A 23,183-nucleotide genomic window follows, 5' to 3' on the forward strand; every position below is an offset into this window, starting at 1 on the left:
GACCAACAACACAGATGGTTTTGGACCTCAGCAAAGATGAGCCAGACCTCAGGGTAGGTCTGTGCTGCAGTCAAAGGCCTCAAAGAGCAGCTGGTGTGAAACATGCTGCATGTAAATGAGGTAACTGGGACTGGCATCATGAGGACTTGGGGTAGGTAATCTGCTGCATGTGCATTTACCCCATTTTCCAGATAAGATTCTGCAGCTACCAGTGAGCTCCAGGCCTGATAACTCTAAATTGTCATTGCAACTAAGCAACATGAAGTTAGTAAGGATTGTGCATCTAATCCACGGTCACGCTTTTGGCCACCATATGGACATAACCTGGTTTAGATTAATCTGACCAACCATTCTGAATCCAAAGATGAGGGTTGTCCCACAGCTTAATATTTTATGTGTACCAAAGATTGCAGTTGTTGACACCACTGAGCCATTTAATTTCATTCTAAGAAAGCCAGCCATGTGTCTGGTCTCACCAGCTTTGAATCTCCCCAGAGGTTCAGAACACCACTGGTGGTTAAAGTTTCTGTGTCTAAGAGTATGTTGTAATATTCAAGACAGGAAAAACCTGTCCCATGTATTTGAAATGTGGAAAAATCTATGCTTTAAGTGTGTGGAAAGACAAAAAAGTCAAGTTCATTAGAAATGTGAGGTAGAAAGATTTTTAAGTTATGCATATCTTCAATGTAATGACCCAAAGTCAAAGATGATGCCTTGGATACAGGTAGAGCAGCAGTCTGGATGACCAGGGTCACTTGTTGGATGCTACACTAATTCTGTATATCCTAAAAATAAAAGTCCTAAAGAAATGGCTAATTTAGAATCTGCTTCAAATTTGTTAAAAGCCTTTTGATGTTTATCAATGCTCCTCTATAAGCACCACAGAAGCATTAATAATCTATTTTCTCAGATAAAGTATTTCAGCTTGTAGTATTTATTTATTAATCTGTTAGCATATCAGAAGATATATCAGATTTCTTGTCTAGCAAAAGGTTCCATTCCTAAAGAGGACTTGGGCTTTCCACATTATTTCATCCTATGAAAAGCACAAAAAATTTAATTGCTGGAATTAAGGGCAAAACTAAAGAGCTAACCATAAAACATCATTCATTAGTAACACAAAGTGATGTTTTACATACCAGAATAACAAGGTCCTCTTGATACCACTGTTATCTCTTTCTGGTGCTTGCAAGCAGCTCTCCTGAGGAAGCATTCATTTTGGTAAGTGTCTCCATTTGACCCACAAACTGGAATATAGTTCGTGTGACACTAGAAAAGAAATTATAATATAACCCAGTCATTCAGAAATCAAGTGATTAATCTGAAATGCATATTAATATACAGGAAGATAGTTGTGTTATTAACAGCATCTTATAACCCTTTTTGCTAAAGAACTACTTGAAATATATTAGTTTTTCAGTATCACTATATGTATTCCTCTTGGATCACTGAAATAATAGTCTAACTCCACATGGACTGAACATAGGAATTCAGTAGGAAAGATTAAAAGCACAAAATAACTATGGTGGGACTTTGTACTGGCTAGAGGGAATATGCCAGGCATCGGGAAGTATTTGAAGGATAAACACTGAGGCAGGAGAAAACTTCTTCAAGATAAAACAAGAAAGTATGACTAGGCACAGGGGGCCGAAACGGAGCAAAGGAGAATTTAAGGAGAAGAGGGCTTAAGGGGAGATTTGCTGACCTTTTTGGTCAGAACAGTCTTACAAAGGAGGTGGAAAACAATAGCTACTCTCATTAAATTCAAGAGCATCAGGAGTCTTTTACTTGGTCAACAACTATAATAATGCTTTTCTATTACTACATTGAAAAATTTAAATCAAATTTAGTAGAATTTGATACAGAAAGAAAGAAAGTAAGAAAGAAAGAAAGAAAGAAAGAAAGAAAGAAAGAAAGAAAGAAAGAAAGAGAAAGAAAGGAAGGAAAACTTATAATTTAGAATAGCTTTTGCAGAAGCTACCTACATTTTGCTGTTTTCTTATATTCTAACAGAAATAAACCCCTTGTACACATAATGTGTACACATAATGTGCATTTCAGATGCTGGGACCAGCAATCTGCCTGACATCTGAGAGTGTTGCACAACTTCCTGCTGAACTGGAGGTCCAAACCCCGCTTCACAGCACGGAAAAGGAGATATTGCCCTTCTTGGGGGTGTGGTGGTAACTGTAAGTCAGACACCTTTTGTGTCTTCAACACCCTGATGTAAAAAGAACCCAACCAAAAACAAAAGCCAAGAAGCAATGATGAAATACTGAGCAGCCACCAAAGTTCTTAACCACACAAAGTTAATGATTAAACTGGTGTTGTTCAACCCATGAGAGTGCATGCAGAAATAACATTAGTTAAGCTAAAATGACTTAAAAGAGTTTCTTCTCCAAATTCCAAATGAGAGTGTCTCCCACAAGAGTTTCTTTGTGCTTTGACATACATAAAGGTCAAAATACTGAAATGTTAAAACATAATTTTGAAGAGTATTACCCTCCAGTCCTCTGTCATCCTGCCATAGATGACCAACTGAGAATGAACTAAGCAGGTATAAACAAAAATAAATCATTCTGCCAGCTCTAAAAATGATTTCTAACAGTTTTTCTATTACTTCCCTATAGTGAGCAGCTCTCAGACATTCAACCATTAGTCCTGCCACATGCCATACAGAACAGTCATTTCTAGAGAGTAATTAACAGGCACCTCCCAAGGGGACAATACTTTCCAATAGATGATTATCTGTTCAATAGATAATTCTCAATCCTCCTTAAGTCTCAGTATGATCTTTTAAATTTGCAGGTTCTCTTCTGAGGATAGAAAATGAAAAGTAAAGGGATTCCTTTTTTACAGTTTGGTAAGCCTTTAGTGATTTGTTACAGTACAGCCCAAAGTTCTCCTGTGAGCACCCTTCAGGAGTGAAGGTTTCTTGTGAGGAAGTCCTCTGATACCTCAAATGGCCAAAAGGGAGAGCATCTCTTCATGCACAGGATCTGCTCAATACAGTGTGCCATGGGAAAATCCATCCAAGGTCCATCCAGTGCTGTGTGATTTCAGAGACAACATCTGAATGGCTTGTAAGATTTACTCACTGTCACATATCTCCTTTTCCTATTCTCTCCTATTAAACCAGTTATCTAATTAAACTGATTGTTGTAAAGACTTTCTTACTGAAGTTGGAAAAGAGCCCCATGATGTCTCTCTCTCTCTCCTCATCCCACCTCACCCCATCTTACCTCCCACACTAGTTCATAACACACGCACTAGATGCTGATCCAAAATACAGGAAAAGACCTTTTAGCCTACAGAGCTCTTGCTGCCATGACATTATAGGTGTTTCAAACAACACTGAAATTTGTCATCCATTTTCCCTAATCTGAAGAAAGTTTGCCCCAGTCTCCGCCTTAGTTCATGGGTGGCTCTGATTAGTTGTGCCACTCTGATCCCCAAAACACTCCTCTGTCATGCAGATCTCACTGAGTTACAACTTCCTCAGGAGGGCAAGAGGAGGGGCAGGCACTGATCTCTTCTCTGTGGTCACCACTGACAGGATTTGAGGGAATGGCTGAAGTGTCAGGGGAGGTTTAGATTAAATATTAGGAAAAGGTTCTTCATCCAGAGAGTGCTTGGGCACTGGGACAGGATCCCCCAGGAAGTTATCACAGCACCAGCCTGACAGAGTACAAGTGTTTGGACAATGCTCTCAGGCACTTGGTGTGACTCCTGGCATGTCCTGTGCCGGGTCAGGAACTGGACTCAATGACCCTTGTGGGCCCCTTTCAACTCAGCCTACTCCTGGATTCTGTGATTTCCGTGCTAGCGGGAACATCTTACCTGGCCACAACCTGGATCCCAGATCAATTTAATTTTGCAGCTCTTTTGTTAGAGTACATTTTTCTAAAAATTGCAGTTTTAACAACATAAAAAATGCCTTGCTGTATTAATTCAGCAAGTATTTTCCTGGCTAAAGCCTTTGACATCCATGATATATATGTTATGCAAAGACACTTAGACCTCTGAACTACAAGCAGGGGTTGCAAAGTAATCTTAGGAAAACAATGTAGTGGCACAATAATCCAGCTCTGTGATGAATAGGAAACACACTTCTGGAAGAACAGGCTGATATTCCCACATCTTCATTTCAGTGCCTCTTCAGCTGAACCACTATACACAAATGTGTCTGCTTTCCTTTCAAATCCTTGAAATATAAGAAAAAAAAATAGCTAGCCCTCAGACAGTCTTGCATGTGAAGAACCTAACAGTTTGGGCTGGGTGTTTGTTGCCTGGAAATTTTGGTACTGCTAGTTGCAGCAAGTCAAGTAAGCTCAATTAAATTTGAGAGTTACAGGAACATTTTCAACCTGCTATGTCTGAAAAACACAGTATCTTCTCCTCACCCATGGACTTATTTCCTAAGAGTACAGAATAAATTATTCAACAAGTACAAGTAAGCATGCAAGTAGTTTAAAAACAAGGCTTTAAAAATAAATTGCACTCTTCAAAACAAATCAACAGTTTAGCACATGGACTAGTTTTGGTTTTTTTTTTTTTTTGTATGTCCTAAAGACCTGGTGATTAGGAAGTCACAAAATTTACCATCTACAAAAAACTACCAAAAATAAACCTTTGGTTGTCCTAGGATTGTATTCCCCCCCCCCCCCTTTTTTATAATCATTACTGAGCTTTGATTTTACTATTTTGCATAAATAAATGTTACAGACAGACTGAGAGAGATGAAAAAGCCTTGTCTCATAAGAATTTTTTCCCCCTTTTAAAGGCAGCTAGAACAATGTCCCCAGCACAGGTGAACAGCACATTATCAAAAGCCAGCTCTGAAACACTGGAATCCAAAACCAATGCAAGATCATATACACACCTTTGCTATTCTGGTTCCCCTTGATTTATTATTTATTGGAAACAGAACACAAAATTATTTTTAAAACACTGAAAGACAGCCCACTCCAGGGTTAGCTGATAACACTGCCAGCTCTTCCAGTTTTACCATGAGTCTTGTACATAATATTTGATATATTTGTCCTGGCTAAAAACTGTAAAAAGAAAGAACTGCTATATTTTTCTCTAAAAAAGTTGATGGTAGAAGGGAGAAGAATTGCCATGATAGTTATAAAAACTGTAAACTAAAGGGTCAAAAACTGACAAAAAATTGAACCTGCTATTAACTTTTTAAAACTTCAGAAGACATTCTAATTTAGGTTTTTTTTTCTGAGCAGGACTAATTCATTATTCTAGTTCAAAACCCTTATGATCACTGATGACCCTGCTATTATCTGATCCAATCAGTGCCATTGAAAAATGAGCTTATGGTCAGAGTCCATAAGCCTGTTGCTGACTGGAATTTTTGAAGCAGTGATTCTACAAATACTTCAATACACCTGAAGGATTTGTTAGAAATGCCAAACAAAAAGGTGAGCAGCCCTTACCTGGAACTGACACGCACATTTCAAGCCATCTCCCTCTTCCTTGCACACTCCTCCATATTTACACGATGACTCATCACACACTCTTACGTCAGATTCCCTTACATTTAACTCTGCAGAAAAACAGAAAAACGAGACAGGAAAGAAATTGTAAGATGAGTTATTTTGAGGACTGCCTTGTCCTTAAACCCTCTGAGCACCCCTGCTGCCTTAGTCCCATATAGAAATTAAAGGAAAAATGCCAGAGCTGTCGCTCCAGGCTGCCTTGCATGGGCTCAGTCCTTTCCCTGGGCTGCCCTCCAGGGGCACATCCTGCTCCCTAGAGGCAGCTTTGCCTGGCTGGGAGAGTGGTTTTGGCTAAATGCTGATTCACCTCATAAACAGATACACAGAAAGCATGTATTTACACTACCCAAATTCTCTTCCAAGTTTCCCCTGATGGGGATGCCACAGTGTAAAACTCTTGTCCACAGAAGTTGTTTCTAGTAGGAGTCAGGAGCTTTACACAGGTTATAGCCTATGTTTATCACCTGCTAACTCTTTTTGCTTTACTCTCTACAAAGGTCCTGAGGAAGTAGAAAAGCTAAACCATCAGAATTTCTCTGCCTGGTTTTCCAGTCTCTGCCATGGCCACACTGTTATCCTTCAGACTAAAAATAAACCCCAACTGTGTTTAAACTATTATAATTTGCTTGCACTGTAGGAGCCAGAGTAATGAACAAGAGATCTGTGTCTTAGTTCCTGCATAAAAATATGGAGCACAAGTGGAAGATCCTGTCACTGTAAGCTTGCAGCACAGCTGGCAGGAGTGAAACCAAGGGGCTCTACACATCAACTGTATAGGCACTAGCTCCAGCACAAAGGTCTCCTAACTAGCTGCAAGCTTATTTTGGACATCACAATCCAAGGCTAGTTTTAAAAGAGAATAAATATATTCTTTTGAAACAGTTATTTGATTTGAATTATATATAGGAAAGAGAGCAAAAGAAAGCACAAGTGGGATAACGGAAGTGGTCACTGTCTGCCTAAATGTGACCTCAACAGGCTGTGTGGGAACAGTGCTGGTACTATTGATTCCAATGAAAAGGGCAAAATAACACCAAGGGCTCTGGAAATATCCCCTGGCACTGTTAAATGTGCAGTGAAATCAGAAGATATGATTCAAAGATGTCTGTGCTATGGTTCAAGCCAGCAACCTTCAGGACTCCATAGCAAGTATGATCCACTAAAGAGGTTCTCTGACAGTGATGTGATTTAAAATAATGTCTGTGACTTTTAATAAGCAAGAAAACTAGCTTAAAGAAAGAACTGAACGCCAGCCATTCAGAAACAGGGAAAGGTAGGTCAAAAGCAGAAGGAAATAATCCTCGCTGCCACTTAGAGTCTTAAATAGGCGACCAGCCTCCTCCTCCCAGCAGTATCAGCACTTTGGTATGACAGTGATAGACACCCTGGAAAACTGCTCCTATTTGTTTATGTAACGTTATACACCCACACATATAGTTTATATAAATAAATAAATAAATAAATAAACAATAATTAACGTAATAAATTTTAACACTTTTGCCACATGCTTCTATATTTAACAGAGCATGTATTTTTATGTATATTTTATGGCACTGAAGTTACAGGATTACAGCTCAATGAAAACTCCAGTTACAATCCACATATTTTTTCGTCAGCCATAAGAAAACATTGAGAAACATATTGATTCTTTTCCCTCCATATGTCCATGGCTCCCAAAAGCACAGATGAGGAGGGCAATGTGTGTAACAATGGGCAGATAGGTATCCTGGTTGCCATCACAACCCCGTGCCTGTGTTCTCTAATGTTATTCTTAATGTCGCCATTTATCAAGCGTGACTGCTGCGTTGTAGGGACCGAGCTAATGTGACAGAACATCGCAGCTTTTCAATTTAATGTGCTCGTAACTCGCTCCTGAAGGAAATGTGCCTTTCTTTCTCTTCATGAAGGGCTGTTCCACAAAGATGAACAAACTATCAAAATTAATTAAGGGGAAATGATTGTCATATCTGAAAGAAGGGTCCACCTTTAGGTGATACGACATTTGAGAAAATTAAATTCTAAAAAGGAATAACTGCACAGTCAAATTAGAGCATGCACCACTTTCAAAAGACTCTGTTCATCAGGTCAGGAAAACAATGAGATGTTGGTCCCCCCTGCTCAAGTCTCAGCTGAGCATGCTGGACTCAGTGCTTTGCAACGTCCTACCCTGTGCTCCTGACCACCACAAGAAACCCCTGGGCAGCTGCAACTCCTGCCTGAATTTCTGTGAGTCTACACAATGTCCAACTGCCTAGCAGTGTAGTGCAGACTTTTCCCCAATATTGGTGTTCGCCCAGTGTGGAGAGGGCACACAGACATGCAGAAAGGAGCCCCTTCACCACAGTGGTGGGCAAGGGACCTCACTTTTTTGCAGAGGAGAAGGATGGGGTGAGCTCAGAAAGAGAGGTCAGGTGGCAGCTCAGCATCAAGGCTGAATTCAAGATATACTCCTTCATAGCTTAGCTATTGTTCCGCCTGCAACAGCCAGAGAAAAAGGGAAAGATTTCAGAACATAACTGTAAGAAAGGATATGAAGATGGGGGTGCAGAATTATCCCTTGTAAACCAAGGAAAAAAAGATCTTTGGCATTGGTTTTGATCCCACTGGAGGAATTAAGAGGAGGGAAAGGACACTGTGCATTTAATGGTTACTTCATTTTGGGCATGGGCTGTTTTTCTTTCCATATAAATGATAAATACTGATTATAAGCTTTATGGCATTAAATGAACACTGAGCAGGAAAGGTCATGCAGAGACCAGGAGACAACATGTTTTTCCAAAGTTGAACAAAAACAAGATATCCTGGTGATTGGCACTTGAACATGACAGATGAACTTTATTCTATGACAGGATGTCACCTAATCCCTTATTCCATTCAGTGGCAAATTCCAGCAGCAGTGAAATCAGGCCTCCAATGTGTGCATGATTACATCTGATGGAATCACAAGTACTGGGAAGTGTGGTGGCTGTAATTACTTCTGCACCCACAGCACTCCGTTCAAAAAGGAGTGCATGTGGATGGGTGGATGATGTTAAAAGGGTGATGCGAGGAGGAACTCTAGATGTCTTGCATGTCTGAAATGTGCTCTCTTCTCAGTGAATTCCCCACAGACAAAGAATTAAAATGGATTCTCTGCAATTATTTCCAGTAGAGTGGAATCATCACTGTAAGAGCAGGTCCATGAGAAGAGCAGGGATATGTAGCAAATGGTTTAGGGTAATTTCTTGCATGTTTCTTTAGTGCCTATTGTAACTCGTTTCTTTGACTTCCAGCAGGTATAAATAAGAGAAAGCCTCAGTGTGATTCATTAGGCACAGTGAGAATATGCTAGGTAGTAATCCATCAATTCCCAAGAGAAAATATAATTAGCGCAATTAAATCAGGCTTCGAAATTTATGATAAAATTAATCTCCAAAGACCTGAAATGAGGCATTAAAAATGATTTGCTAGTATCTGTTCAGCCAATACACTTCCTGGTTGTGTGAGGCCTGACTGGCACAGAGCAGCTTGCAAAGACCTGCAGCAAGGTCTTCTGGGTTTGCCTTTTTTTCTCTGTTGAAAAGAATTCACTTTGTGAAAATTTGTTAGATCAGTAAAGAGGAGGAAAGCCTTCTCCATTTTGACTCCTTTCAGAGAATGTGAAGTACAGCTCAGCACAAGTAGCTGTAGATTGGCTTTTTGCCTGTGACCTCAAAATGCATTGCTCTGAGGCTCTTGTTGTAAGGTAAATTACATGTGTCAAAATGCTGAACCTGAAGATGAAATCAAATTTGTAGCTTTAAGTACATCAAACATCTTGTTTCCATCTGGATATCTCAAGAATAAAGTAAAATCTAAGATGGGCAAATCTGTTTGCTTTGTTTTTTCATAACTCATGTTTCTCCTGGGTTGGCAATAGTACATAGTAATGATTAATGGATATAAGGAACCAAAAAATACCTTTCCCACATGAAAGTGAGCCTGTGACTATTGCAGCTGTGCCTGAGAAAAAACTCACTCTGCCTGCCTATCTGTTTTCTCTTTCTATGGTAAGTTTCCAAACAATAGGTGTTGGGACCCCTTGCTGCCTTCTGCTCTTAACCTATGGGTTTGGTAAAAAAGGGGTAAAAGTGTAAAAAAAAATTAGCATTAGAGGGAAAAGGCAAGGATTTTTTGTCCTCCAAAAAATTTTGTTCTTCGTGAAGCCAAGCTTTAAATTAGGATGCACAACCTCTGATGGAGGTCATATATAGACACATACACATGGAGGGACCTGGGAAAGTTCACAAAAAGTCTGCAACTCTGCAGCTTAATAGAACCCCCAAAGTTGTAAGAACTTGAGTTGAGTCAACATAGGCTTGGAAAAGGGGCTCAGGAGAAATTATGTTGTGTAAGGATATGTCAGAGCACACAAAGTCTACTGGAGACAGTGATATTTTGACTAGAGCTCTCAGGACCACAAAACAGAGTCAAAGAAGGCGAAATCTGAACAGAAAACCTTGGATATCAATCTAACAATCTTATGATTCTGGATTGGCTTGGGCAAATCACTGGCTTTTTTTTTTTGTTGTTTTGTTTTGTTTTGTTTTGTTTTGCCAAATTATTTTTAAATGGAGAATTTAATGGGGAAAAAAACCCACCCAACAAAATCTTTCCCTTATAAAGGGAATTATAAAGCTGAGGTGCTCACACAAGTACAGTAATACAAGTACAGTAATAACCTGTGTCTTGAATGGAGCTCTTGACTAAACCTTTACCTGCCAGTCACAACCTTTGCCACACAACAAAGATGATTCTCAGAGCCAGGCCTCTGATCCCATGCTTCCCAAGGACAGCCTGCCCACTTCAACCAGGTGAGTTTGAATGGCACTGCAAAAAAAATTATCCAGGGAAGTATTTTGGGTGTCCCTGGAATACCTCTGTTCACCTCCTGCTGCCAGCTCAGAATAAAACTGCACAATTCTCCTGTAAATCCTACCCATGGCTTGCAGACATACGAGCATCCCATCTGGTAGTGGCTTCAGTCACTTCAGATTTCCATCACCCACAGTGACTCTGACATTGGTTCAGACACTTAGCTCACATGCACACATCTATACATAAACATTTACATTTAGATGTCTTAATCTACAAGCTCAGCTCCATCCCACAGCTTTTTGAAGTACATCCAGAACAGCCTTTCCTGCAGGAAGTCGTGCAAATGCTTACAGAGCTGTTTCACCCAGACTCTGAGCAGAAAGCGTAATTGTGGGAACTTCCTAATATCTAGGGAAGGTATATATTAGGAAAAATACTTTAAAAATACCTAAGGCAGCCCTGACTCAGTTTTATGCCTTCCATCAGGTGCTGTCGCTGTTCACCAGAGAGAAGAGGTCAGTGCCTGCCCCTCTGGTTCCCCTTGTGAGGAAGCTGCAGCCCATGAGAGCATGAGGAGCTCTCCCCTCAGCCTCTTCTTCCCCAGGCTGAACAGACCAAGTGGCCTCAGCCACTCCTGGCGTGCTTCCCCTCCAGACCTTGACCCTTCCCCATCCTTGTTGCCCTCCTTGGGACATTGCTGGCTTTAGCACTGCAACCAAAGGACAAAATGGCTTTTCTTGCTTCATCAGTTAGAGAAAAAATTATTACTAAAACACTGGAACCATGAGCTTCCCAAGTAAGTGTGCATCGGTGATAAAACCTGAGATTACCACTTATTTGGGAATTAATAAACGAACTCCGCATTATGTTTTCACAGCATTTTATAATCCTCACGTTTCAGCAGTTGTGGATTATGTAAATCCCAATAATTTGCATTGTAGAGTTTATGTTTGCTGATTTTCTTCTCAGAAATTGTCATAGGTTATGGGTGAAGAAAAAGAGAGCAGACAAGCCCCTCAGACAAAATTAGCAATTACTTGTCCAAATAAATAATACTTGCTTGTGTCAAACAAGGCAAAGCAAGACAGAACAGGTCATGCTATCTTGTTCAAATGAAAAACTATGTTTTTCAGAAAAGAAAACAGACAATAAGACAAACTACTGGGAAATAATTTAGAGAAAAGAAGGATGCCCTTCAGACACTGCATATCCCCTTTGAAGATGGCTGTTGCCACTGATTTGAGGTGACAGTTTAGCAAAAAATTATAAGAAATTAAGAATGTGGAGAGTGGAAAGAGAACAAAAAGAATTTTTAAATAAAGGCAAACAGAGAAGAAAAAGAGAAAAATGAAAATGTAACACAGGAAAATCTAAAACAAATGTAAGCTTCGAATAATTAAACCAGTTAAAAGTCATTTGAACGTCCTTTTCCTAGTGTGATATGGTATCATTTTCTTTCAGACTTGAATTAAAAGAAAACAATTCACCAGGACAGCCAAGAGGTTTTATGAAAAAAAAAAAATAAAATGAAACAAAATTATTAAAATTAATTTACTCTAAAAAGACAACTGTAATCTAACAGCATGCAAATACTCCCACATTTTTTTAATTGGTCAATTGATGGATGCCTTGTGTGGCTGATGGCAAATCTGCTGTTTTGAAAACAATCTTAGGCAGTATTAGAGGATAGCAAAACCTGTTTTGCTCTGTCTCAGTGCAATATTTAATGCTCAATTGTGCAGAAAGAAAAAATAAAGCTGTGCTTTGGCTCTTGAAAATGCTATCTGAGTGAATAAAGCTTGAAATATTTCCCTAAAACTACTTTTACAAGACTGCATTAGCTTTTGATTGCTTAAGTGCTGTCCAATTTATCTAGGATGATTATACTTTTACATTTCAAATCACCATAGTTTCCTTTTTGAGCAGAGGAAAACTGAAAGCATACATGCTGCTGAAGCAATTAGTATTCTTGTACACAATAGGAAGCCACAGCAATTTTTAACAACTAGCACTCACACAGCAAGGTAACAAGGCAGGCTTTGAACCTGAGAGTCTCCCACACTGCAATATTCACATTGCTGGTGTGCCTAAGATTAACTCTATTCAGTGTGAAAAAATAAGGAAAAGTGCCATAGCGACAAGTGTTTGTATGACAGCTCCATCAAAATATTGGGTGCAGCTGGTGGTACATTTCTGCTTCCATCAAGGGGAAAAAAAATACTTGCAGAGAAAGTTAACTTCTTTCTTATATTAAAAGCTTTGGCAATATTTCAGAAATGCTATATAATCTGTAGGTGAATATGTAACCAAATGGTACAAATCAACAAGCTGTGCAGTTGGTTGGAGACAGGGATAGATGTGGTGGGTACCTGGAATTATTTTCCCTCTCATGAACACTTTTGGATCAAGGTCAGGCAGTACAGCAATCTGGCCTTCAGGACCTGGGTCCTGCTTCTCTGTCAGCAGCTATCCAGGACACTGACTTCAAAAAAAACTTGCTTGCAAAGCAGAATATATCTTGCTACAAAAAAATTATTGACTATGATTATGCAAAGCCATTAAAAAAGTAAGCATGTCATTGCATATTTTTACATAAAATTAAAGTATTAGAAAAGGAACACGCTCATACAGCATATTTACAGCAAGACTGATTAAAACACACATGATCTTCAGCCTCTAAGGAAATCCAGGCTGTGCAGGAGCTGCAACTTTCCAGACAGGTTGGTTTGTTCCTGTAACTTTTTCACTCACTGGGGAATTTCAGCCAAATCTGGGACACTGATCTTCCTACAAACTGATGGAAAATCAGTGGCTGCTTGGAGAAAGGGGATCTAATGTCCAATGTCTAATGTCTCCACTGCCAGTTGGAGGAATTCAGGGCATGTCCTGGTTTCAGCCAGGGTAGAGTTAACTTCTTTTCAGTAGTTATTTTGGATTCAGAATGAGAATGGGTTGATAATACACTGATGTTTTGGGTTTTTGTCATATTTATCCCAAGTCAAGGACATTTTTTTTCGTTGTCTCATGCCCTGCTAGTGAGGAGGTGAACAAAAGAATCTGTGAGGGAGCACAGCTGGGACAGGTGATCCAAACTGACCAAAGGGATATTCCACACCATAGAACATCATGCCCAGTACATAACATAGGAGGAGTTACCTGGAAGGGCAGCTGATCTGGGTTCAGGAAGGAAGGTCTGGCATCAGTCAGTGGGTGGTGAGAAATTGCATTGTGCATCACTTGTTTTTTTTTCCTTTTTATTGTCATTATTTTTTACCATTATTACTGTAAGTCACTTTAACTTCAATTATTAAACTGTTCTTGTATCAACATAAAAGTTTTACTTTGATTTTCCTCCACATTCCACTGGGGCTTGGGAGGAAATTGAGAGGGGGTTAAGGAGTGGCTGCATGGTGCTTAATCTCCAGCTGTGATTAAAGCCATGACATTGGGACAAGGCTCATGCAACACAACACAAACACGTGTGATGTGTTCCTTTTCACAAACACATGCAAATAAGTGGCTCTTATTGACTCTTTTCCACTCATGGCACTGTCATGGTCTTTGCCATACTGAGACTCAGAAATTTAGACTTGGATCTTGTAAACACACGGACTTTCAGGATAGTGGCAAACTTGTGCTGCTGAATGCTAATGCCTATACAAATGGATTTATTCTGGTAGGTTAACTTTAAAAATAGTGTTTTTACATTTCACCAGCCTTGGACAACTAATGGGACTCCTAGGAAATTTTTCATTTGGGTAAATTATACTGTTAAGCCTTGACAGTTGTGCAGCATGTGCAATTACAGCCAGTGGGAAAATGTTATTTGTCCTTGCTCCCTTAATGTTCCCTTGCTTTCTTGCTCTGTCTCTCAGTTTGCAGAGTCGATGGTCAAATACCCAAAACATTTGCAAGCAATTTCGTAAGGATCTTCTGTCTCTCCTCTCCCGTGCCCCCCAAGCTGGGGAGCTTCTCAGGCTTTCCAGCATCATTGCCCATATAGGAACACATCCAGCCAGTACAGTGCTCCCACGGAAGCTATAGCTTTGGCTAATGAATCCTTGTTCTGAAGAAATCTTTCTATGCCAATTACAAACCAAGGTGAACTCTTCAGTCCTGTTCAAGAAGTAAATCTGATTGTTAGTTTCCCAAACCTTGAGGGGAGTGGGAAGCTGTTCAGACACTGAAACAAACATTTAGACTCCTAAAGAACCAGAATCCAAGTAAAATAGTGGTAAAAATGAACACTAAATCAATTAATAATCTTCCATAAACATTGCAGGGAATTTCTTCTTCGATCTGTAGGTGACATATATAACTCAAGTTGATTCCTAAATTGGAAAATTATATTGGTCAAATTCTGATCCCATTCCTTGCACAAAACTCAAAGGCATTGGGTCCAGGGACTAGATAGCAATTAAGATTAAGAGCCAGAATAGAGGTGTCATGTTCTATTGGGTCTCCAGAATGACAATATTTGCATACAGGTAGGGGATGGATGGCTGATGGCTCTACCTCGCCCTGGTGCTAATTCCTGAGCTCCTTCTGTTTTCTGTTCCTCACTTTCATTTTTTCTACAGCAGAAGAGAAACAAGCCCTGGTGTGAGCAGCCAAGAAGATGCCAAGAAGATGCAGCCTTTCTATAACCATGTCAGTCACCTGATCACTGCCTACAGAGCTCTGGGATGCAGGCAGAGAAAGGAGCCTTTGTACCTGTGAGCAAGAGTAAGGGAAGCGGTTAAAGGGCCTCATCACGAAGCTTCTTGTCATTGTTGGAACAAGGGCTGAAGTCAGCAGAAGCCTGATCACATCAGAAGTATGTCCATTTGCCACAAAGCCCACATATTTTCTTCACTCTCAAGGTCATGTCAATCTGTGTTTCTCTTCAAGTCCTAGCACAAAAAGAACTGAGCTCTATATGTGGGTTGACACTTTCCTCTAAGGAAAGCTCTGGAAGTGACTTGGCTTCTTGCTTGTTTTACTTCATTTTAAAGACATTTGGGGGGAAATCAAAGCCAACTATAATTCCTCATTAACATCCCCACTTTTTCTTTCCCTTACTCTTCTTGTGGTTTTGGTGTAGAGAGATATTTAAAAAGCAGCTGAGTCTTGATCCTTGAAAGCTCCACAGAAACTGTATTCTCAGCCGTGGAACAGCCTCCCAGGTTGTCATGTAGGGATGAGTTGACCTTCTGGGAGCTATTATTTCAAAAACTAAAATAAATTCAATAATGATTTTTAAAAATAAAATCTCTCCCAAGTAGAATGGAAAGCACTTAGAGGGAACTGCTGGCTTTTCATGGATGAACCAACACAATGCTGACATAGATAACACTGCACAACACAGGTTATTACACATGCTGTGCATATTACACACATTATGCATGATGGCCAAAAATTGTATGTTTCTTGGAGAAAAAAAAAGAGAATATTTTTAAAATGAGAAATATATATACATGCACTCAATCCCCATATTTTCAGTAAAATATATTTTCATTGTTTACTTCTGGCTCCAATGGTGGAGGTGGTGTCCCTGTGCACACAGAACTCATTCCCTTCTAGTTTTCCGTTTATCACATTTTTCCTTTAGAGATAAAAAAACAGAAGAAGAAAACTCTCTGGAATGGAAAGTCCTTACATTTCTCAGCACAAACCTCAGAAAAACAGGTGTCTTTGGTGAATTTTCTAGAAAAACATTATTTACTACAAAATGGTGTTTATGAGGAACAAGTCTATTTGAAAAGGTGTTTTGACATTTGGCATACATAATTTGAGGATCCAGTCCTACAAATGCCTGCACAGAGACTTAACCTTGAGCATTTGTGATACCTAAATAAGCTGAATGAAACTGATTATGTGAAAGACAAAGAATGTCCTTAAGTGCTTGTAGGATCAAGGACATGAGCAATTTTTTGAGGATCTGATTTTTATGCAGAAGGCAATTAACTTGACTTAGGCTTCTGTCTGTTGGTTACAAATGTGTAGAATTACAGAGTGGAGAATTTTTTAAAGCACTGTGTATTTCCCAGGTTTGAAACTTTCCCTTAAAAGCAGCAGAAAATATCTGACAAAAAGTTGTCAGATAGTGTATTAATCTTAATTATTCACTCTCTACAGGGAAAATGCTGCTGTCTGCAAGACCATTTGATAGTGGAAATCTATAATGTGACTTCAAATAGCTTAAATTTTAGATATTACTCATTGCTCCCAGTTACTATCATTAGCAGCTATGTGAAATACCTAGAGGCTGCAGTGAAGATCAGAGCTCCCTTCTGAAAGGCATGGGTGAGAAGCAGCCCATTACTTACAGCATAAACACAGAAGCCATACAAATTGTGATAAAAATTAGATAATATCACTTCCCTTTCAGTGGATGCGAATAAGGAAGAAAAGTATATATAGAGGGAAGGATTTATTCAAGGCAGCAACACAAGGCCAAGGCAGGATGCCACAATAGAGCTTGTCCCTGTCCAATTGTTTTGCTACAAGGTCACCTTTTCTCACTCCCATCACCTTCCCTTTAATAGAAATATTTTCAACACCACTGCTAGAAAATCATTGTGATCACCAAAAATGGAGCAGACACAAAAAGATTTAGGCAGTACATGTTGATTAATTTTAAAAAATGAGAGAAAGAAATGAATACTAACATGCTAAGGCTACTAATGCTAACTGAAGAGTTGTGTTGATGTATTAAATGCAGCTTGCAGGACTCATTTGCTGTATTCAAATGGCTGATAATCACTGCTCAGAATTCAAACTGTGCTGCTGTGATAGAGCCTAATGCAGACAGTGCCGTGCAAACCCAGAAATGTGTCTCATAGTCGCACTGGGAAAAACTTGTTTGTTCAGGAACACAACACTGTAGGGGGTTGGCTCTTGTGCAGCAACACATGGAAATATGGAAGAGCCTGAATAAGCTTTTAGGATGTGCTTTGCCCTAGGGAGGGTGGGACAGGGGGGCAAAGGAGAGGGTAAGTTTGGCTTAAATCAAATACAGATACTATTTTTTAGAAAAGACACTGTCTTTGCAAGGGTGTGAGGAACAGGACCTATGCTCACAGCTCTACCCTATGTGGTCTCCTCTGCCAGGGCAGGTGGTGTCCCTGTGCACTCAGGACGAGTTTTCTGCTGGAAACACCTCGTCTCACACGCTCTCTCTTTCCAGTCAACAGATATTTTCAGGAGCTGATCCATTCCTTCCATAAATTGTAAGAGAAACCACTCCTGCAAGGCTCAATTGTGAGTGCAGCTCAAGGCTGACTGAACATGGGGGGAAATCTGCTGTACCTAGAATATCCAACTGACATTTTCCAAAAATGTCAGCACATCACCTGTCATCAGAAGGTGATGGGGGCTGCAAAGGTTTTGAACATCTAGCAAGATCTGAAAACTGTAAACCTGTCATAAATCTTATTTCTAACTATGCAAAAGTGGAAGAGCCTGCCAAACTTATACACAAATTTATGAAGAAAAAAGTAAATTTCATGTCTGCATAACCTGCACACTAGAGAGACTACAGATCAAACTTGACAGGTTGTGGTCACACGGTAGGAAGATCTTAATTCCAGAACCTAATTTCAAATTTAATTCAAGTTAGTAGTGCCTGACACCCATTTTCTATATGGAAGAGTCTGCCTTGCCTTCCCTAGAGAAAATCAGAAGAGCATTTCCCCTGTCACAAACACCCCTTCAGTGCTACTCCAGACACTCTTCTGGCAGCTCTGCAGGGCTGGGCCACCATCTCCAGCTGAGCGAATGAGGGGATGGGTGGGTTGAACACTTGGTGAGGGATTCAGCATTATCACTGCTTGTCTGCACCAGCATTTTCAATTTAATAGAGACTGATAGAGCTGAGGCAAAAGGAAAACTTTCAGAAAACAGTCTTTTTGCAATGATAATGATTATGAATGTTTTCCATAATCTCAGCCAAGATCTTTGGGCGAGACCTCCGCTGACACTGCTGATCGATTCTTCGTACACAGGATTACTGAAAGGTCTGTGAAAACAAATAACTGGAAACATCTTCCCTCCAATTCCCTAATGCTGTTCACAACAGTTTCATATAAACACAACCTTACTTGTAACCAGGTGAGGGAAATCAGCAGGGCCTCATGGCTATCTCTTACATATTACATTCTGCTCCCAGCAGCTGTAAATTCAACACTTCGCTAGGCATTAAATTTACTCTCAAGAAACATTTTCTAAGAGAGGTGACAGAGTTATTGCACTGTTGCAGCTGTGGAGTCAGATGGCAGTGTGCCAGAACTCCAACAAAATTTTAAATTAAAAATCTGACCATCTGCTATAGGTGGGAAAAGGGGGCTTTTATGTCCAGGCTCCTCCCTTAGTTTTGTAATTTTCCCGGTACCTACATGCACGGTCTGGTGTGCAACAGATGCCATATGCTTTTCCAATGACTTCTTATTTGCTGCTAATAAGCACTGGAATGTCTTAAATATTGAAGAGAATCAGGAATTACTTCTTAAATGGCATTATGTCCTGCTATTACTCAGTATGTGACAAAGTAGGGTAGTACTTTTCGAAAACTTCCAGTTACTTTGGGATACCCCCAATAATAAAATCTGATGAGGTTTACTTACTTGCTACTTGAAACAGGACCAACAAGGAGAACAAATGTTTTTTACCACCTTCATCCTAACTAGCTCTTCAATCAATAGTTAGAGGTGGTGTATCCTTAAATATTATGGTAAACTGTTTAAGAGCTTCTTTGAAACATAAAAAAAGTGTGAGTGCCTTCAGGTAGGAAATCATGTTTTTGGGGTCCGACCTTCACATGAAAGTGTTATGAAATTCGAAATAATTGCAGAACAGGAAACATTTTATTGATGCTTACATGAACATTGACAGTGCTGCTTTTACATAATTCTAAATCACAGCCTAAAAGAATGGTAGAAAAGTATAAAAATGGACCTGGGCTCTCACATTTACATTCATGGATGGGAAAACACACAATGCATTGGATCTGAGATGAGTATGGCAGGTCCTGACACTAAAATGTGCACAGCAGTAGCTTGTTTAATCAATAGTGAAGATAAACCCTAAAAGAAGGATTCTGCCTAAGTGTATATTCTAATACTGAATTCTAATTGTATATATCATTATAATCCCCCATGCATTATTCAAATGATCACTCCTGTTCCTATTTTTGCTATACAAAGTGGGGAGAAGAGCAAAGCCCCTGAATTGTATCTAGAGCCATGTATTGACTCAATAGCTACTTCAAAGGCCAGTTACACTTATCAATATTAAATTTAAAAAAAATAATTTGAATTCACTGTTTCTCCTGACAGATAAAAGACTCAGACTTTCTAGGGGATATTTTCACAGCTCATGGGCCACCTCTTTCTTTCCTCTTCTTCATTCTGCACAATGCTCTATGAAATATGTTTGGGGCCTCTGGGTCCATTTAATGCACATCTTTAAAGCAGTCTGGCTCAAAGGGCCCCATGATTAGGCTGAAAGAGCTCCCTTCTCCAATGTGAAATGGCACCAGAGACACTCTGAAAGCGTTCAAATCCCAAACACCATGTCTGCACCTGAGCTCAGCCCTTGTGCACACAACACAGACATTTGTAATACCCACTGTGCAGAACAGTGTTTTTTTCCAGAATGCTCTTTGAAATCTGAAGACAGCTGACATACCTTTAGAATACTAAAAAAATCACAAAAACTATTGTAAGAGAAGTCACATTTCCATACCCTTTTAGGATTACTACAGAGAAGTGCCATGGAAATTTAGCCAATTTTTAGTACTTCCCAAGTACATTTTAGTGGCTTTTATAAAGAGATCATACTGGATACTGATGGGTAATTATGCAGTCCCTTAATCAACTTTATATTCCTGCTATATTTATATCACAGTGGGTAGGTTTCCCACAAAAACTGGTTTGGGGCTAATCTCTTGATGATTGGGTGACTGTGGAAAAACATTCTGTCTACATGAGGCTGTCTAAAACATTAAGACATCAAACACATAAATCTGCTATTGTGCCACTGCAGGACTTCAAAAATACTATTAATATGTATTCTGTAATATCTAAGATGTCCACAGGACTTTAAAACAGATGAACACAAATTTCAAAGGCAAGGTAAATATTAATTCAGCTAGATCAAAATACAGAAAGAATAGATAATGAAGAGAAGTGCCAAGAGTCAGATAAAGGATGCCAGGCATTGACAATAAACAAAAAGAAAAACTCTTAGGAGAGGTTCAGTAGCTCCTTTTAGCTCCCCCTCATAATAGGAGTTTTCAGCATTGTTTACTGGCCATGTTATCTTTTTAAAACTGATTCCAAATCATAAATTTAATGTCTTTATTCTAAATTTAGGCTTTAGACTCTCATTAAAAGCTCTCACAGCTGGGTTCTTCTGGAAGGTTTGGGGGGAAAGAGTGGGCTGGAAGCACTCGCTGTTCAGAACAGCATGAGTCTTTTATGAGTTTTTTTGCTAGTGCCACGCAGTTTTACACTTTTCCTTGCATTTCCTCACGGCTCATGCAGCTTTTGGAAAGAGCCATTACCCAACACATTAGGAAGAAAACCAAACACTCTGTGTGGAATGCCACACTTATTGATACATTCATGCAAACCCCTCTGCTGCCTTCCCAGGCCGCTGTGCTGTAGCCATGACTTGGTAGGGAGAACAGTGAGGGGCTCCAGGGCTGGGCACATGAACCAAAGCTGCCCTGGGATCACTCCTCAGCACACAGGGCACAGGGAACATGGGATTGAGCTCTGCCACCCCTAAATAGCTCAGGAACCCTGAAACCTCAGAGGCATCCAAAGAAATGTGCTTCTTTTCCTTATCCTTATTAATTTCTTCTTATATTAATCAGTCATCTTGTACTGTTCAGCTGGCCATCCTTCAGCATCCTTCAGCAAATGGAGAGGAACTTTAAAATTAGGCAAGACTGTAAGACTTAGTGATCAGCTGAGTTCACTCATCCTCTCTGTTTCCAGCCCTATTGTAAAGTTCTGCATCTTCCCCATTTTTGGATACAAATAAAATGCCCACCTTTGACAAAGTCTCATTTTCACTGATAACCATGAACTGGCATGATTAAGATGGTTGAAAGGATTCATAATTCAATGCTACTATTAAAATAGAAGATAAAAACAAAATGGACTGAAAAATTCATCTTTGAGAAGCATTGTGTAGAAACCATCCACCATTTAAAACCTACTATGGTGGAGAAATTTTATTCTATTTTATCTGTGAATGATCCCAACTTCATTCTTTCTCTGTCCAGCTCTTATCTTTCTTTTCTTAGATTTTTCACCTCATTCTAATTTTTGCAGTAACTTAGGATCAGCTTCTGTCCTCCTGTCAGCTTGGAACATACTGCCAGCCAATACTTTGGAGAAAAGCTGGACTGGGGTAGATATTGCAAAAAACAATTTAGAATGTGTAAAAAGTAATTATAACAATTTTAAAGAAAATAAGTAAGAAATAGTATAAAAATGGATTATGGGTGGTTGTAGGCTTACCTACAACCTTATAGTTTTAACCCAACTAGGGGACAATTTCCCATAAACAAATGTAGACAATAAATACCATTGCAAACCTGAAACAAGAAAGAAATTATACAAAAATACAATTATGCAACAAGAGTCTACTTCATATATCCTTAAACTTATAGGCAATGATGGGTCAGTAGATCTGTCGTTGGAAACACTGACTGCAAATAGAGCATGTTTTCTACATGCATGGGTAAAATTTACGCTTGTATTTTATTTCTTATAGAACTGAAACAACTTCTCTTGCCTGAGTGGAGTACAAATTACGTTATCTGAGTAACAAGATGGTGACATTCTCTGAATGTCTCTTGAGCCCTTTTTCTAACCTATTATATATGGTTCAAACAATTCTTTAGATAGGTTATTAAAAATAAATGTAACATTTCCCTTCCTCTTCCCAGTATCTTCATTTGAGATCTAACTCTTCAGCAGCAAAGCAAAGCAGTCTGAAAGCAAAGAACTGCAGAATATATTACAAACTACAGATATAAAAATACAGCTGCACTCAACATGGGAGAATTTTTTTCTCTTTCAGAGTACCTGAATGTTGTACTTCTTGCAGCCTTTCCTATCCATTATGGCATTTATGCTTCTTGTGTCTGACATTTCAAATATGTCTTAAAGAATCTTAAGGATCTTGGGCCCTAGCTTTTTAAAATGGTGTTTGAAGAGGATTCTTTGAATGATGCTCACTCAGTATTACAACTTTTTTAATTTGATTATTTATACTTTTACTATTTTATTAATATATTTTTAACATCTTTTTGCAATAGCTTTCTACTACATACTTTCTATGACAAAAATTATCAATTCAATTTTTATGTGAGTGGGATTTACACTTAATATAAAATCACTCGCCTTCTGTATCTGAGGACTTGAGACATGTCTTAGACATGTCTCAGCTGCCTAAGAAGGAAATGTGAACACATGGCACAAGAGAATCTCCCAGCACTTTGTAACCAGCCCCCCAGTATAGATAACCAGGGGTCCATGGCTGCAGCAGCTGTCATGAGTGCTCCTGCCCTGTCACCCAAGTGAAAATTCAGATTATTTAACCCTCCAAAAATTCCCAGGGAATTCAGCAAGTCATGAAAAGAGAAAATGGAAATGCATACTGGTTTTATACCTGGTGGCTATAGTTCAGATTATTTTAGATCCAAAATCCTTTGGGCACGGATCCCTCCTGTAGGTTCCACATGACTGAGAACAGAGAAGAAGACTAAGACAGAAGCAAAGGGGAAACCACAAACTACAGCATTAAGACTTTTAAAGTCATTATTTAATACACAGGACCACA

General features: G+C 39.3%; 1 protein-coding gene across 2 annotated transcripts in view; it reads right to left on the bottom strand.

Annotated features, from left to right (window-relative positions):
- TMEFF1 (transmembrane protein with EGF like and two follistatin like domains 1) overlaps positions 1-23,183 on the bottom strand; it is a 114,660-nt gene that overhangs the window by 41,278 nt on the left and 50,199 nt on the right. For both annotated transcript variants that reach the window (XM_054284874.1, XM_054284873.1), the window contains exons 2-3: positions 5,448-5,557; positions 1,140-1,269 (exon numbers count right to left, since the gene is read on the bottom strand). In XM_054284874.1, the coding sequence (XP_054140849.1) occupies positions 1,140-1,269; positions 5,448-5,557 (240 nt within the window). The remainder of the gene's footprint in view (positions 1-1,139; positions 1,270-5,447; positions 5,558-23,183) is intronic.

Source organism: Melozone crissalis, unplaced genomic scaffold, assembly GCF_028551555.1.
Source record: "Melozone crissalis strain CALT ecotype California unplaced genomic scaffold, PUWL_Pcris_2 ptg000042l_1, whole genome shotgun sequence".
Classification (NCBI taxonomy): domain Eukaryota; kingdom Metazoa; phylum Chordata; class Aves; order Passeriformes; family Passerellidae; genus Melozone; species Melozone crissalis.